This window comes from Dermacentor albipictus, chromosome 1, assembly GCF_038994185.2.
Source record: "Dermacentor albipictus isolate Rhodes 1998 colony chromosome 1, USDA_Dalb.pri_finalv2, whole genome shotgun sequence".
Lineage (NCBI taxonomy): Eukaryota > Metazoa > Arthropoda > Arachnida > Ixodida > Ixodidae > Dermacentor > Dermacentor albipictus.
In genome coordinates this window covers 320047772-320062124 of record NC_091821.1, presented here as the reverse complement: position 1 = coordinate 320062124, position 14353 = coordinate 320047772, and the positions used below count along the sequence as shown (strand labels likewise).

Sequence of the window (14353 nt, the reverse complement as noted above, 5' to 3'; positions counted from 1 at the left end):
ATTGCAGTATGTATGATAAAATTAACATATATGAGTTTATTAGTAAATTATTGTTAATTAGTCGATTCTGCATTCCAATTTTTCAAGCAAAAAATGCCCACCTCTTGGAGTAATCCAGCTCAATGAACAGAATTATGCTATCTGCAACAGGCGATTTTACAAAATTGTGGATGGTCTAAAAGGAAAAAAAGAAAAAAAACACCTGGCACAACTATACCTGTAAGTGACAACATTCAGGTCGTTAATTCATCCCTTCCTTGTCCATGCCTCTTAGCCACCCGATTCATGCCCACTCTCCCGCTGCGTAAGCACGCCACGGATATTGAGGTAAAAACTGTTTACAGCGCAAACACATGCAACCACAAAGTATAAGGGACAGGACACAAGCGAGAGAACTTCTGACACTCGCATCTGGCCGCGGTCGTCGAATAGTTAGGCGATCAGCTGACAATCAGCCTCTACTGTGGCACTATGGCAATGCGCTCCAATGACAACGCTCCAATGACAACGCTTAATTTAGACGCACCTTTGTCCCACGTGAATGCACATTGAAGCAACAGTTTTTATGTCAAGTATGCACCAACTCGCCTAGAAAGAAGTTTTAATGGATATTGAGGACAACAAGAACGGCTGAACGTTGGCAGAGAAAAACAGAGGTGTTTGTGCACTAGAAATCACACCACAGAGGGGAGAAAACTAGTCAGGTTGATGCTGGCTTGCCTTCGTTTTACCCAGAGCCAGTGGGAACTTGCCAAGTTTCCTCACCGCTTCATTGATGGCGGTTCTGCAAAGTCGCAGTATGTTGGTGCACTTGCCTTTCTTAGCTCTGCACAAGGTTGCGCTCAGCAAGATGCAATGCTGCCAAAATCGGAGCCCAGCTTTTTCTGAACGTTGACAAAAGAAAAAATTCTCTAGATTTCCTTTGATTTTTGAAGCTTTTAGTCATTAATGAGTTTGTCACTATACTTTCTGCAAGATAATATTTATTTGCTTTATAAGAACAGACTACAAATTTCGGAGTTTCAATTTATTTCTAAGCTTGTTTTAAAATATTCACTGTACTCAAGCTGAAATAATGTCGCATTGCGGGCTGTTAGCATTACCAAGACTTGCCTCTTGCCTAAGCCCCTTATATCCCCCAAAAAAGCAATTGGCACGTTTATAGTTTGTTGTTGCCCAAACTAGATTTGCACTTCAATACGAGGAATTAGAATTCTAAGAAATTTGGCCTCCGTAGCTCCCTCACATGATGTAACAATGTCGAAGCTGTAGCCGCCGTGCTTGCTTATTGGCTATGGTGCTGGACTACCAAGCACGAGGTCACGGGAACGAATCCCGGCCACGGCGGCCGCATTTCACTGGGGGCGAAATGCGAAAACACCCGTGCACTTAGATTTAGGCGCACGTTAAAGAAGCACAGGTGGTCCAAATTATGCCGGAGCCCCGCACTGCGGCGTGCCCCATTATGAAATCGTGGTTTTGACGCGTAAGACGCATAATTATTAATGTAGGAACTGTGTGGCATTTCACCTCACCAGTCTAAACGATGTCTCTTTTTTTTTCATGCCGAGTACTAACGTGGCATTATGCTAAATAGAAGTGAGTAGAAGTTCCGTGTTGTCCACTTCTCTACTCTTGTGTCCTGTCTGCACGCCTCACTTCTATTTTGCATAATGAATCCTTACCAACTAGCTCAGCTTTCTGTCGTTCTAACGTTGCACCATCAAAGGCGCTTACTCATCGTTTGCGGCGAAGCGCGCAGATACTTGGTCAACTTTGATTTTTCATAATTTGGGAAGTTACCGCAAGGAATACACGAGACGAAGAAAGGGACAACATGAAACGTGTCGTCTCGTGTGTTCGAGTTTGATCTTTCTGAGTTTTATCTTTCCTCTTAAGCAAAACTTGGCCATACAGGTGACCGCTGGGGCTGTGTCCAAAGTTGCTCTGCTAGTGAGCGGTTTCTGCTAAACTTTAGAAGGCGCATACACTGTCGCCTGTTTAGCGCTACGACCATATTGTCGTGCTTGGTGATGGGAATATGTGCCCACTTACGCCCACATTCGCCCGTACTGCTTTGCTTGCTGCTGCTATATAGGTCGGTATTGCCGGTTACCGATAAATATTTCATGCAGAGCGCACATACATCGACACCTCAGCTAGATGCACGAACGGCAAAATAGCAGTAAAAGTATTCCCTTAAAGGGACCTTCGTTTTACACTCGGGCTTGGTGAAGTAGCATAGTCCACGGGTAGCATACGCTGCTGTGAACATCGCAGCTAGCCAGGTTTTGCTGTGGTATGCAGTGCGTAGAGCTCGCAAGCGGATCGTGAAGTCACCTTTCTCCCAAACGCTCACTTTTCATCAGAAAGCCCTATCCTCACTCTCTTCTAGACACACTATTTCTTCATCGGACGCACTATTTCGTCATTCGCTTAGACAGCTGCTATTGGCCGACCGCTGACATCAAGCTGCGATAGCCTACATGACGTAGATACCACGGCCTCCACAGGGTACCACCACGAGACCACTGGCTAAGAAGACTGCGGCTAGCTGAGGACAACCGCATTTCGCTTATGTTTAGCGGGTCGTAGGCACCAAGGGCGAAAGTCGTGGTGACTATGTTAACATCCAAAATGAAATTTGAACTGCGCACCACGGTGACATTTAATAGGCGGAACGTAGTGCGCACGCCCCACTGCGCCATAGCCATCGCAGTGCAAATCATTGAAGAAGGAACGGGTGCACAATGGAGGCCGCATTTGATTGCCAATAACTCCGCTTCTGCTGAACGCATTGAAGTACTTTTCACGGCAAAGTATTTCTTAAATAGCCTATTTTGACTTTAAATGTCTTTCTCCACTTTGATAATAAGTGGTTCAGGGACCCCTTAAGAAAAGCCCAAGGCATTTGCAAACCTGTTATTTACTTGACGAGATGTGTTCTCTGCGCTGGGGTACCAACAGAAGCAGGGAAGAAGTTTGGGCGTGTTGGTGGTATGCATTCAGACTGGGACCAACAGAAGCCATGCCAATGCGAATATAATTTGCGATGACTTATACTGGGATTGGCAGCGTTGGTAAGATGGAAAATGAGGCCACCTGTCAAGGTTCATAATTTTCATGAAACTGCATGGCAACGTTAACTAGATCTCACCACAATCTGCCTCATTTAACTACTTTAGAATACGTTTGGGGCAGCGGAGTTCGACGTTATGTGTAATCTTGTTTTAAACCGTATGAAATATCCTTAAGTGCCTTACGCGCGAGAGTCATCTGCAGAAGTCCTTGTCGCTGGTCTTGTATTTCAGGCCTCTGGTTGCCTTTGCTTAGTCAATTTTCATTCGTTGTAGTTTAACACATAAAAAATTAAACGTTTTGCTCTATTAGGTGTCGAATAAAACTGTAAGCTTCCGGTGCTTTAAGCACTCGAACATCATCGTTTAAGCCTGCTGCTGTTTTTCTGTGTTGAATTTTGTGCTTTGCTAAACGAAGTCTGCAAGCGAACCCCGTGGTTAATGATCTCATAGAAAGCAGGGCCTCTGAGAGGACGAGAACTGAAGAATTGAGCTGTGTACGCCTGTGTACGAAGTTCCTGCTATAACTCGGAGGTTATCTTCAAAACTAAAAACGTTGAGACAAGCATGTACATTACTATTATACAGCACGTGACTGCCATGTTATTGCCGATGAAATGAGCATAGTTTTGTTAAGTATTGAGCGTAGGCTTCTCTTGTTCAGAAGGGAAGTACAGTGAATATATTGCACATGCTGCGTCAGAAGGGCTGCTAGAAATTTACTCAGATGGGTCAATAAACATAGCCACTGCAGAAAGGCAATCACACACACGTATTACTTTGGAATGGAGCATCGTCGTGATGAAGCAAAACGAGACCTTGATTCGTTTGCTTAGTGGTGCCTGTCCGAACGAACGCAATGGTGTAGTCGCCGAGCAAAGCCATTATGTCGATCCATCGTCTGTCCTCACGACATGGGCTAGTGTGCAGTGGACAGCGAGAAAATATCGTGATCACCCTAACCGCCAGTCAGGCGGAATAAAAGAGAGAAATGGCCTATATTTCCGCCTGGCCTTCCTCGCTCTGTCATGTCTGTCGCCTGGAACCTCGTAACCTCTACCGTACTTCCGCAGCACAGCCGTCGCAACGGTATCGACTTCGTTTTCTTTTTCGGGCGCTGTCATTTCGTCCACCAAACCAACAGAACCCATGTTCTTTCTGCTTTCTTATTCGGTTGTATTTACATGTCCTGCGTTCAATAAGCCTGCGAAATTGATTGATTATTACTGAATGTCAAATTATTTATTCATGTCGCTACATTTGCACTGAGGGCCTAATTGTAGGAAAGATGCATTAAAAAGCTAAAGAAAGAAAGATTAGTACAGATATACATTGTAACGTTAGAACGATCAGCACACCGAATAGCAAATTAATGGCGTTATGCGCCTTTACGTAGTTCTAGCTTCAAATGTTGTGGCTGCAAAAAATACGATGGTATAATATTTTGCAGTTGACCGTAAATGAATTTTATCACATACCCAAGCGACTTCAAAATGTTGCGAAATACAGGATGAATATTTGGGGGGGGGGGGGGGGAGAAGAGCTGCGTATTTGCCACTGTGTGCGAGGCCTTGAAACAAATTTTGGAACGTGAAAGAAGCCTAGCTGGCAAGATAACGAACGTGAAAAGAGGACTTGTGGGGCGAATGTTGCGTCCTTTCACCGACAATGAGGAGCTTGAAAGAAAGATTAAAAGGAATATGGCTGCCGAATTTCTCAAGAAGTTATGTACCCGACGACCGGCTGACCTCGACACCTTCGTTATATTTTCTGGGGTGTTTTGCAAGATGGAGTACTCAGCTCTCCACTTTTGGACATTTCTTCGTCGTCGCAAGCAATACAGTTGTATATTTATGCTGACGATAATTTCAAGTAGTTACCATGCATGACACACAAGAACACGCACTACCTTGGAAAGCTTCGATAGTGTTTCTGTAATACCTGCGAACTGAAGGCGTTGTTCATTTATCTGCATAGTGCTCACTCTATGCTTTCACCCCCAAATTGATAACACTGTACGCTTCGCGGATTAAGCCAATCTGCCCCCTCCCCCCAATCTCCTGTTTCCAAAATAGTTCCCCACAGATTAACTGAACGATTTCTTGGCGTGATAAAAAAAATGCTTGTGTTGTGTATCGGGCTGTTGCAGACTTTCGCATTTGTCGGCGTTAGGACTTTCAGCACTTCGGTACATTCAATGGTGCAGCTATGCTTCACACTATTTTGGCTTCCTGCCGTATGAATTAGATGTACTAGTTAATATTTACGTGACAAATATCCGCAGACTTCAAAGCAAGCAAGCCCAAGCCTTGGAGGTGTTTTAGCCTACAAAGAAGTGCGTCTCCAATAATTTGAGCGATCATTAGTTGCATTTTTTTTTCGTGCAGCCTGGATTGCTGCTGATGCATTGCGAGCGCACACGACACCTAAATCGTCTTACCTCACTCTATCATGTTTGACTGGCAGCTTCGATGCCGCATAGAACATTCGCCAGTAGTATTTCTAAATATCAAGAACTCTTGGCGCATTTGTTCACGCCCGATTCACGACTGTTGGAGCCTTTGTATTGCCTGCACTGGAAGGCCGTTGAACGCGTTCAAGCACACTGCCTTTAACATGTGTATACGACGTGCACAGAATGCCGGGCAGGACGTTTACAGAGATGGTTCAGCAACGCTCAACTGTTCTCCAGCGGCACTCATCGTCCCAGCAGTCTATCTTGACCAAAATTAGGTGCCTTGTGTCAGTACTTCGACTGGAGAAGAACTTCCTGTGCTTCCTCCTGCACATTCCGCGGCTCAAATGCAACCCTCAAAATTCTACTAAGCCTACAAGGTAGACTTTGGAGGAAAGTAAGGCTGCAAAGCGCTATGCGCCGCGGACCTACTGAACAAATGATCTTTGACATTGCATCAACTTATCACCGTATATATGACGCGGAGCATAATTTACTTTTAAACGCGCTCCGGGACGCTGCGATGCCATTGGAAATTACTCAGACGAAGCCCTCGGACCTGAATGGGAGACTGGTCAGTGCGTTTTGATTCCGCTTTTACGAACTGACGCTGCGGCAAAGATACATTCGATCATCGGTTAATGCACATTGGAGCTGGCTTCATGGGACTCGAACGTTATCTACTGCCTGCGTTACCACGACACAGACACATCATGCGGCTGCGTTCGTGGCTCGGCGCCAGATTTACCAACTCGTTTGCTTTCCTTATAGGATGGCCAACAGCCCCACGTGCGAAACATAAAGTTGTGACATATTCTCTATATCTCTGCCTTCGCTGTAGTTAGGAAATGCAAATGATGCGTAAAGTTCTCGAGATATTCGCAATACCTCACTGTCAGAACAACGCTATCAGTGAGTGTGCCTAAGTAAACTACGTGCTGAAGACTGTATCGGTGCTGCTCACGTTCTTGAGGGCTACGGGCCTACACAATATACTTTGAGAGAGCTGTTGGCTACCACTGATCTGTGTAAGCGCTTCAAGTCATTTATGCTGATATATTTTCTTTGTCTTTTTATACCATTGCCGCTTCTTGCTTCCACGGTGACCGACCAGAACTGCCTGCGCTTGGTTAGCCACCCTGCCGCCCTGCGTGCTCGCCTTGCTCTCTTACTTTAATAAAGCTATGTTCGCCTTTTGATGTAGTTCATTAACTGACCATGGTCTAAGTATACTGTGTATACTATGTATACTGTGTATAGTGAAGAGGTACTTGTACAATATTTCTAGCTTGTTTGTGCATTTCTTGCAGGTAATACGATCTCGACCGGGTGAGGTACGGGTCTTCACCGCAAGAATCAGGAAACGACGATGAAGCTGGGTATCATGACGATGAAAAAAAATAGAAAGGATTGTATTCACTTCATTAGTACATAGTTGTGACTCTTATTGAAGTCTCGAGAGGTTATGACCTAACACAGGGCCAGGACGGCCTTAAATAACACCTCTTTGCCTCGTTGAAGGAATCCACTGGCCAGTTACAAGCGCTGAATTGTTCACCACCTCTGTCGCCCCTCACCGGTCTCCACTGCGCTGCTCGTGGTGATCATGTCTTCTATGCGCTGCTCTTTGTGCTTCAACGTGGCGCACCTGTCTTCAACGTGGTGCAATAGGAGGCAACCGCCTGCCGTCGACGCTTTGCCCCGGGAGTTTTCGACGAGGGCCCTTTTACCAATGAGCGACCACTTCGTGATGGTCAGGAGGACGATGTTGCTGTCGTGAAGAGAAATGAATGATAAGGCATGAACATCAACCGTGACAGCTGAGTCGCGGTGGGGCATCCCTCCATCGCCAGATCTGGTAGTCGATGGCTTCTTGTAAAACGTAGGTCGATCATAACACCGGGGAATATTCTGGCTACTTAAAAAGAGCACGGTAATCGTTCTCTGTTTCATAGCCACAGCAGCGCTGGAAAGTGGCGCAATATATCGTGTAGAGAAAGCTACATGCATAAGCAACATCATGTGCATGGAAACCGATGAATTGATGTGTGTATGTGTCGAGAAAGATCTGCTTCTTTTTTGAATTGGCCACGCCTGTCAATTTCGCATGACAAATATTGCTTCGCCGTCGAACTACATTTCCACTGAGCTTTAGCAGCATACATGCCAATAATGTTGCGAATATTGACCAAGTCAGCGAAATATCACAGTGAGTACTCGCTGCCATAGACATTCGCTATATTTTCCCGAATTTTCTGTATTTCACACCCTACGATAGATGGTGCGTTTATATTTTGTCTTTTGTGTTCGACTGCATGCCTTTCACAGAAGACTTGGAAATTGTTACAAAGCATATCTTGTTTACTGTAGTTGAATTGTACCTGAGTTACCACACGGAACTGCATTTAAGCTTCACATTTAGCTTTGCCATCTGCTATTTATGTTGACCTTCTTTTCTTACTAACATAACGGATACTACTTTCTGGAGAAATGGCATTTTCTAATTTGTATATATTGTGCTAACGTAGCTACATTCATATGTTTTTTTTTATGTCCGCCTAATATGTCGATTACATGGGCGCTTTTTCTTGTCCGTGCAGGCGATCCCTGGCCCCTGTAGGAGAAGCACCGAGTGGTCAGTATACACCGCCGCCGGCCATGATGTGTGCGACTTCTGCGCCAGCGCCGCCATGAAGCAGCAGAGTTACCGCGTCACAGCCACGCTCGCCTGGGCTCTGGCAGTGCTCCAGTGCACAGCGGTGGCTTCGGCCTGGAGCATCGAGGACTATGGTGAGGGCTATGACTGGCACGATGCTTTGAGCTTGGTCTTGGTCGCGCTACATTGGAAGCATGCCTTATCACGGCTCGATCCTCGAGCAGTTGGAAATTCTAGGCCTGAGGAAAGCACCAGCTGTATGCTGCGACCAGCGAAGGCGCTTCCATATTTTCGCAGATATGATAGACTAAGTGGAAGCCTATTAATTGATTTAGTGCTTATTTGTGTGTCTGTGGATACGTATGTGTCGTTTGTGTGTTTTTGTGATAGGGGTTTATAACATTTTCTCCCTTACCACGTGAAATAGCAAGCCAGGCCGACAGCGAGGCTAATGCACCTAGTTTCTCATAAAAGTGACGTAAAAGCAAAGTGACATTAAAGTGACACGATGGCATAACAACTGTTTCCATGACATAACTTTGCAAACATTTTTTTGCGCACGTCTTCAGAAACCGTGAAAACAGTGCAACTTTATGGCATTTACGTTGGTTTCAATGCAATACCCTATTTGTTTTTCATCAGTGCACAGGTTCTAGACGTGCACGAGTGCGAGACCCGCACCGGTGTCGTTTAGTAAGAATATTTTTTTGTATGTGGGTGCATCAATTAACCTCTAATGTTTTCACACATAACTTGCCAGTGAGCTGTCACCATCTAGTAAGGGCAACGAGTTTTTAAACCGTTCTTTTTACTTTGATTAAAACTAGCCATATATGTTTTATCTAATTAAGAATAACCGTATGTGTATATAGCCCAATGTTTCAGATCGCAAATCCGCTGCATCTCTTAATCAGCTTCTCCCTAGCAGCTTATTGCTGTGAGGTGAAGAAATGAGTCACTAAAACGGCGAATATCATCTAAAGAACTGCGGCAAACAATTTAAGAGAAAAGCAGCCCGGCAGCATAGAACAGCTGCTATTGATGTACACGCCTCCATGAGCCATTAAACGGTGTGTTTCAGGTGAGATATTAAGTTGGTGTTGAAGACAACGTGGTAGAAAGAAAAAGAAAATGTTTCTTTTAGACATTCGTAGCAGTATACATCAGCATCTCTGTGAAAGACACTAATCAATGGAGTAATTAGCAAAATTCACTAGTTAATTATTAGTTACAAACTCTACATGGCTCATAGTAATTTCCAACTTGATAAAATCACTCCATATTCAATAGCCATTCGCTTGAAGTCCAGTGATTAGCACCAATCTCTAAATATGTGCTGTAAATCTGTTGTCAAATACCACTGCTGCACAATATACGAGGAACCTTCGCGTGTGCGCAGCATTGGTACGGCGCGCTAAAATCGATGTAGAAAGAAACAAACACAGCCAGAAAAAAACAGGAACACAAAAAAAGAAAGAAAGCGACAAAATGAAAACTATAAAGAAGTGCAGAAAAACAGTAAAGAAGGAACAATAGGTAAGGATAAGGGTGGCAGAAAACACGATGAAATGAAAAAAGGAACTAAAGATGACAGAACGAAAGAATGAATCAAAGAGTGCAAATCTAAGAAAACATAAAAGAAAGTTACAGAGAGAAGCAAGGAGCTGCGAGCGAGAGTGTCCAGGATGATTAAAAGCAGGTCACAATGCCAGCGACGGATGACAAGATAAACGTACGGGGACGGCGCCCGGGATAAAGGAACATTCACGGTCAGTGCAGTACAGCATGCGATGAACTGGAAATGTAGGCGGGCGCTAATGATAGACCTCGGGCTCGACCAGGAAGTCGCACCTCCTGCAGCCGAAGAAAGAGAATCACGTAGACGGAAACGTGGCCGCGAGGTGAGCGGGTCGGAGTGCGTCAGTGAAAGTGGGGAACATAAAAAGCTACCATTCTTTCTTCGCAAGCCTCGTGTGGTCGACGGAACGCGGAACAATGGCGAGCTGATCTTGAAGGAAGTAGACGGAGGAAGACGAAGGTGCAATAGGAAATGTCTGCGCCGATGCACTGAGCAGAACGACGAGTGGGAGTGATGGATTAGAATGGTCGCCGTTGATTTATTGAAAGTGTTTAACGTCACCGAAGTGCGCGAAGCGTCGTACTGAAATGCACGTTATTTGTTTGATAACCGCCTACATTTTTTTGTTCGTTTTTGTGTAAAGTGAACGTAAGTACATGACCGTTTTCGCATTCCAACCCCATCAAAAGACGCTGCCCCTTCTCCAGGAACCGGACCTGCACCCTCCTACTGAGGAGCAGAGAGATATACCATGGGGGATAACAAAATTAAAGATGAGCAGACATATGGGTGTATAGGTCACCTTGCAGAATCACAATTCAATATCAAGCGACACCGTTAGTGTTACTTTCGGCGAAGCTGGTCGGCTCTTAAATATAGACGACCCACTTCCTCGCTTTGCAAATTATGTGTCGCAATGACTGAAGCGGAACATGCGAACAGAAATACCTTGCTTCACAGATTTCTGAAGAGGCTCTTTCAAAAGTGAGCTTTCAAGATGCAGTGCTCTCTGAAGGGCTCAGAGTAATCAGGAACGTATCTGCTATACATATTGATTGTCTTCCTCACAGACATATTGTTGAACATTTTATTAGGCAATATTATTTTTATTAGCTTTTGATTCACTTGACCACAATATGCTCTTGCATAAACTAGAAATGTACGGTGTTCGGGGCGCTCCTCTGGCTTTAGTGAAATCATATTTAACAGATGGATCACATTGGGTGCGTATGGGCAACTATCGCTCATCTTCATTGCCGATTAGTAGAGGTATCCCGCAGGGAAGTGTATTGGGCCTTCTTCTTTTTATAGCCTTTATAAATGACATTGTAAACATCGATAATATAGTGAAATTTATAATATGCTGATGATGCCACAGTATTACTGTCTGGCGAAAATGCAAATGAGTTGTCAGTAAAATGTAATCGATTTTTAGATAACATTAAATCAGGGTCATTATCAAGTAAACTTAAAATTAACCCCAGAAAAAGAAAGGTAATAATTTTCTGAGCTAGAAACAAGACATTAATCATTAAACAAGATATATGTACAAAACAGAAAATCGACATTGTGGATGAACACAAGATCCTTGGTGTGACATTTTCATCGCATCTAATTTGGGAGTCTCATATAAATAATTTATGTAAGAAACCTTCCTGAACAACTCAGTTTTATCGCGTCACCGAGAAATTCTCCCAACACAAATAAAAGTTAAAATATACCGTGAGCTATTTCAATCACAAATAAACTACTGTAGTTTGGTTGGGCTTACTACTACCCAGGGTAATATAAATGGAATACTGCTTTCACAGAAGAAAGCTGTCCGTCACATTGCTAACATGGGTTATTCATCTCCTCCCTCCACATACTTTCGCACTCACAGAATAAACAAAATCCAAGTTATGTATGATTTTAGTACCCGGCGTTCATTTTACACCTGCTCTTCTTCATTGAAACATTTCATTGAGACTACTGCATTTCTGCAGCGCAACAGTTATGATATCCATACTCGTAACGTGGGAGAGTGGCTTATACGCCGTTTTCGTACAGACTATAAACAGCAGTATTTGAATCATAACCTTCTATTTATACTAAATAAACGTAAGGACTTAGACAAACCCACAGTAAATATATTACTTGAAATATTTGTGAACTACTAAATTATTTATTCATTCAATTTACCTATTAAAATAGGGTCTTCATTAGTAATGGAGTTTGTTCTCCAACACAGGTTACTATGGTTTCTGATGCCTTAGGTATTATTGTTTTATTCTTGTTAATTGATATCGATATACCTGATGTTATTTTATGCTACTGCAGTTGATTTTTGTATTAATGGTGTTACCATTTCTTCTTTTAGCAAAACTAGTGTTACCTATTATGGTAGAATTGTGCGTTGTTAGTTTCATCAATTTGGTTGTTGTGCATTGAAACACAAATCCATTGTTATTTGTTCTTTTCGAATAAGAGTACATGTTCTTAATAAATGTATAATGAAATTCTACTATCTGTATAAATAGCTTTCGTGTGTGATGCTTTTACACATCTGTTAGCAGTTTAGCTGTCACATGTCGCCATGTATGTAACGTCTCTTGGGCGCCGTCAAGCTCTTTTCTTGCAGCTTTTAGCCCTGCAGTCCAGGCAGGATATTTTCTGGCAAATAAGGAGGATTGAATTTTTAAAAATGACGGCTCTGTAGCAAGTGTTGAGATGGTTCTAGAATCATCAAATGAAAGGCGACTAAGCACAGGGGCCGGCTCAGGCGCAAGCAGCGAATGCAACCGATTCGTTGCCACCTTCTTTTTCGCCCTTCTCTTCCATTTCCTCGTTCGTATTGCTTCCGGCGGAAGCGCAAATTTTCACAGAGCGCAGAGTAGCTCATTTGCATGAAGTTGCCACCATAGCAGATTTACTGGGTGCCGAGAGTGGATCGCATTTGCGAGGAGAACTACAGAAAGCAAGCAAAACACCGCCACTGGGTTCCCGGTGCTCTTTAGCAGCAATGCATAGCGCATTCAAGAGGCATAGCATCGCGTTGTTGTGTTATGGTTCATTCATTTCTTTTCCATGCTCCATTTTGACATTGCCTTGGCTCGAGCTCTGTCCCGATGTGCGTGCGTAGCGACAGACTTGCGCACACTGGCCCAAAATATCGGCGCCCGACTGCACGAGTCGTCCGAGCCAACGATCGTACGGCGGCACTGAGCTCAAATTCTCGTGCCGAATTCCAGGATGGCTTCCGCATAAGGAAGCATCTCTTTGTGCCGTACTGTAGGTGCCGCCCGTTCTTTGACGTTTTCTGTTAAACTTATTCCCCGTATTCTCGGTATTTCCCACACACACTTTTTGCACACCTTTCCTGTCGACGTCAGCACTACTTTCCTTCTATATGATGCTGCTGAATCCTAATATATACGAGCCGTCTCAAGTACTCTCCTGAAAAGCTCGCGAGCTCGGCGAAATACGAATTGACGCTCCAAGCGTTCCTCGGTTTGTGCTGCTGAAGCCAATTTTTTTCTTCCACACCAGCGCCGCAGGCCCGCTCCACGCGGGCCTTCAGAGACGAACTCTCATTTGCCGGCCCTGGCGCACTCCAACCACGTCTGCCCGCATTGGACGCATACAAGCATATGAACCTTCCCTGTGAGCGGGAAGGGAAACGGCAGCTACTTGCACTTGCAAATTCCTTCGTGTGGCGCGGCCTCCTAAACATGCCCGGGGGCTTGAGGTGTCCGCGCCACTGCCTCTACATGAAGCAGTGGTGTCGCCTACGTGAGCTCACCTCCCTAACGAACTCAAAATCACTGATCAGTTCGGACCAAAGGAGTTACGCTGCGTTATTCTTTTGCTAGTTTGCACCACCACGTAGGGTCAGTAGAAAAACGTCTTGTAGTTCATTGCCTATGTCCATTCAGGCTTCTTACTATCGCGCAGTACTTCTCTGTTTCGTTGTGAGGTGGAAAGTGTGAACCATGAATGTTGGCTCCGCGCTAAACTACTTGGGATTCTAAAGCAGCGCAATACGACGCGAGCCCAGACTAACAGAGACACAGACAACTATGTTGTTTTGGACATATATGTTAAAATGCTAAGAGTGTTTGTTGTACCACTCGCCCAAGCTTCCGTTTCAAGAGTTAAGCTACGTTTGACTTCCCCAGAACACACTTCTTTTCTCCCTTACACTAATTCCGAGTAACGGTCTGAAATGTACAAATATGCGTAGTGGTCTCGGTTCTGGATATACAGGTATACGAAGTCTTTCTCGTCAACTGTTGCTGTTCTTGGACACTCGGCGTAGTCCCCAAAGCTTTTCTTTTTTGATACAATACTTGCTAATTGTGCAGGCTGGCGGTGGAGTGTTGCAACGGTCTCTATGTTTCTCACTCTTTCGCGAGCAGTTGCACATTCTTGCTTCAGGCCAGCTTGAATGTGGCACAGGTAGCGACGTACTTCGCCTTTCTGGACCCTTATGTATCGTAACCGCTTTGCGAAACTCTCTAATGTTGTTCTTTTCGCCCATGCTAATACCTCGGAGAAGTTTCAAGCACAAAAAAAAGCTACCTGATTTCGATCTCTCGTAGAGAATC

General features: G+C 44.4%; 1 protein-coding gene across 5 annotated transcripts in view; it reads left to right on the top strand.

Moving 5' to 3' along the window:
- The window catches only part of LOC135903884 (kin of IRRE-like protein 3), a 612412-nt gene that overhangs the window by 528460 nt on the left and 69599 nt on the right, over positions 1-14353 (top strand). For all 5 annotated transcript variants that reach the window (XM_070531604.1, XM_065434334.2, XM_065434325.2 and 2 more), the window contains exon 3: positions 8133-8322. In XM_070531604.1, the coding sequence (XP_070387705.1) occupies positions 8133-8322 (190 nt within the window). The remainder of the gene's footprint in view (positions 1-8132; positions 8323-14353) is intronic.